Consider the following 1,485-nt stretch of genomic DNA (forward strand, 5'->3'; position numbering starts at 1 on the left):
GGATTTTTTCTCTCTCTGTCCCAAGCCGACGTTGAGTTGGGTTTGATGCCACCCATAAGCTCCCACCGGGTGCAGGAACCCAGTCGTTAACCCCCAAGAGATGTTGAGTGATGGTGGGCACCTGGCATCTCTGAGAACATCCAGAAGGTGGGAGGGTTCTCCTGGAATTTGACCCCTTTTTCAGCAGAATTTGGGTAATTTTGGGGGGGTGGGTGCAGGAACCCAGTCGTTAACCCCCAAGAGATGTTGAGTGATGGTGGGCACCTGGCATCTCTGAGAACATCCAGAAGGTGGGAGGGTTCTCCTGGAATTTGACCCCTTTTTCAGCAGAATTTGGGTAATTTTGGGGGGGTGGGGGGAGGGTGTGTGTGTGTGTGTGGAGATTTCACCTTCAGGAAGCTTTGTTGAAGGTTACCGGGAGGGTTTGAGGGCAAGAGGGGGAAGGGTGGGGTCTTCGAGGTGGCATCAGGAAGGGTTTGGGGATTGTCGGGTTAGAGGTGGTGGCCATGGTGGGTTAGAACTGGGGCATCACAACTGGGATATTGTGATAGGGGCAGGGTCTTCAGGGAACACCACGATGGGTGTAGGGTCTGCAGGGAACACCATGATGGGTGCTGGGTCCACAGGGGACACCACAATGGGTGCTGGGAATGTTGTGATGGGTGCAGGGTCTGCAGGAGACACCACGATGGGTGCTGGGTGCACAGGGGGCATTGGGATGGGTGCAGGGTCTGCAGGGGACGTTGGGATGGGTGCAGGGTCTGCAGGGAACACCACGATGGGTGCAGGGTCCGCAGGGGACACCACAATGGGTGCAGGATCCACAGGGAATGTTGGGTTGGGTGCTGGGTCTGCAGGGAACACCATGATGGGTGCAGGGTCCGCAGGGGACACCACAATGGGTGCAGGATCCACAGGGAATGTTGGGTTGGGTGCTGGGTCTGCAGGGAACACCATGATGGGTGCAGGGTCCGCAGGGGACACCACAATGGGTGCAGGATCCACAGGGAATGTTGGGTTGGGTGCTGGGTCTGCAGGGAACACCATGATGGGTGCTGGGTCCACAGGGGACACCACAATGGGTGCTGGGAATGTTGTGATGGGTGCAGGGTCTGCAGGAGACACCACGATGGGTGCTGGGTGCACAGGGGGCATTGGGATGGGTGCAGGGTCTGCAGGGGACGTTGGGATGGGTGCAGGGTCTGCAGGGAACACCATGATGGGTGCAGGGTCCGCAGGGGACACCACAATGGGTGCAGGATCCACAGGGAATGTTGGGTTGGGTGCTGGGTCTGCAGGGAACACCATGATGGGTGCTGGGTCTGCAGGGGACACCATGATGGGTGCTGGGTGCACAAGGGACACCACAATGGGTGCTGTGTCTGCAGGGGACATTGGGATGGGTGCAAGGTCTGCAGGGGACACCATGATGGGTGCTGGGTGCATGGGGGACATTGGGATGGGTGCTGGGTCTGCAGGGGACAT

The 1,485-nt window shown here is 58.7% G+C and overlaps 1 protein-coding gene across 1 annotated transcript in view; it reads right to left on the bottom strand.

Moving 5' to 3' along the window:
* Window positions 1-508, bottom strand: part of LOC104129960 (alpha-tectorin-like) — a 6,659-nt gene extending 6,151 nt beyond the window's left edge. Inside the window, exon 1 of the mRNA XM_009642942.1 lies at window positions 416-508. Within this exon, the coding sequence (XP_009641237.1) occupies window positions 416-508 (93 nt within the window). The remainder of the gene's footprint in view (window positions 1-415) is intronic.
* Window positions 509-1,485: the final 977 nt, after the last annotated feature.

This window comes from Egretta garzetta, unplaced genomic scaffold (assembly GCF_000687185.1).
Source record: "Egretta garzetta isolate BGI_Z169 unplaced genomic scaffold, ASM68718v1 scaffold627, whole genome shotgun sequence".
Classification (NCBI taxonomy): Eukaryota; Metazoa; Chordata; class Aves; order Pelecaniformes; family Ardeidae; genus Egretta; species Egretta garzetta.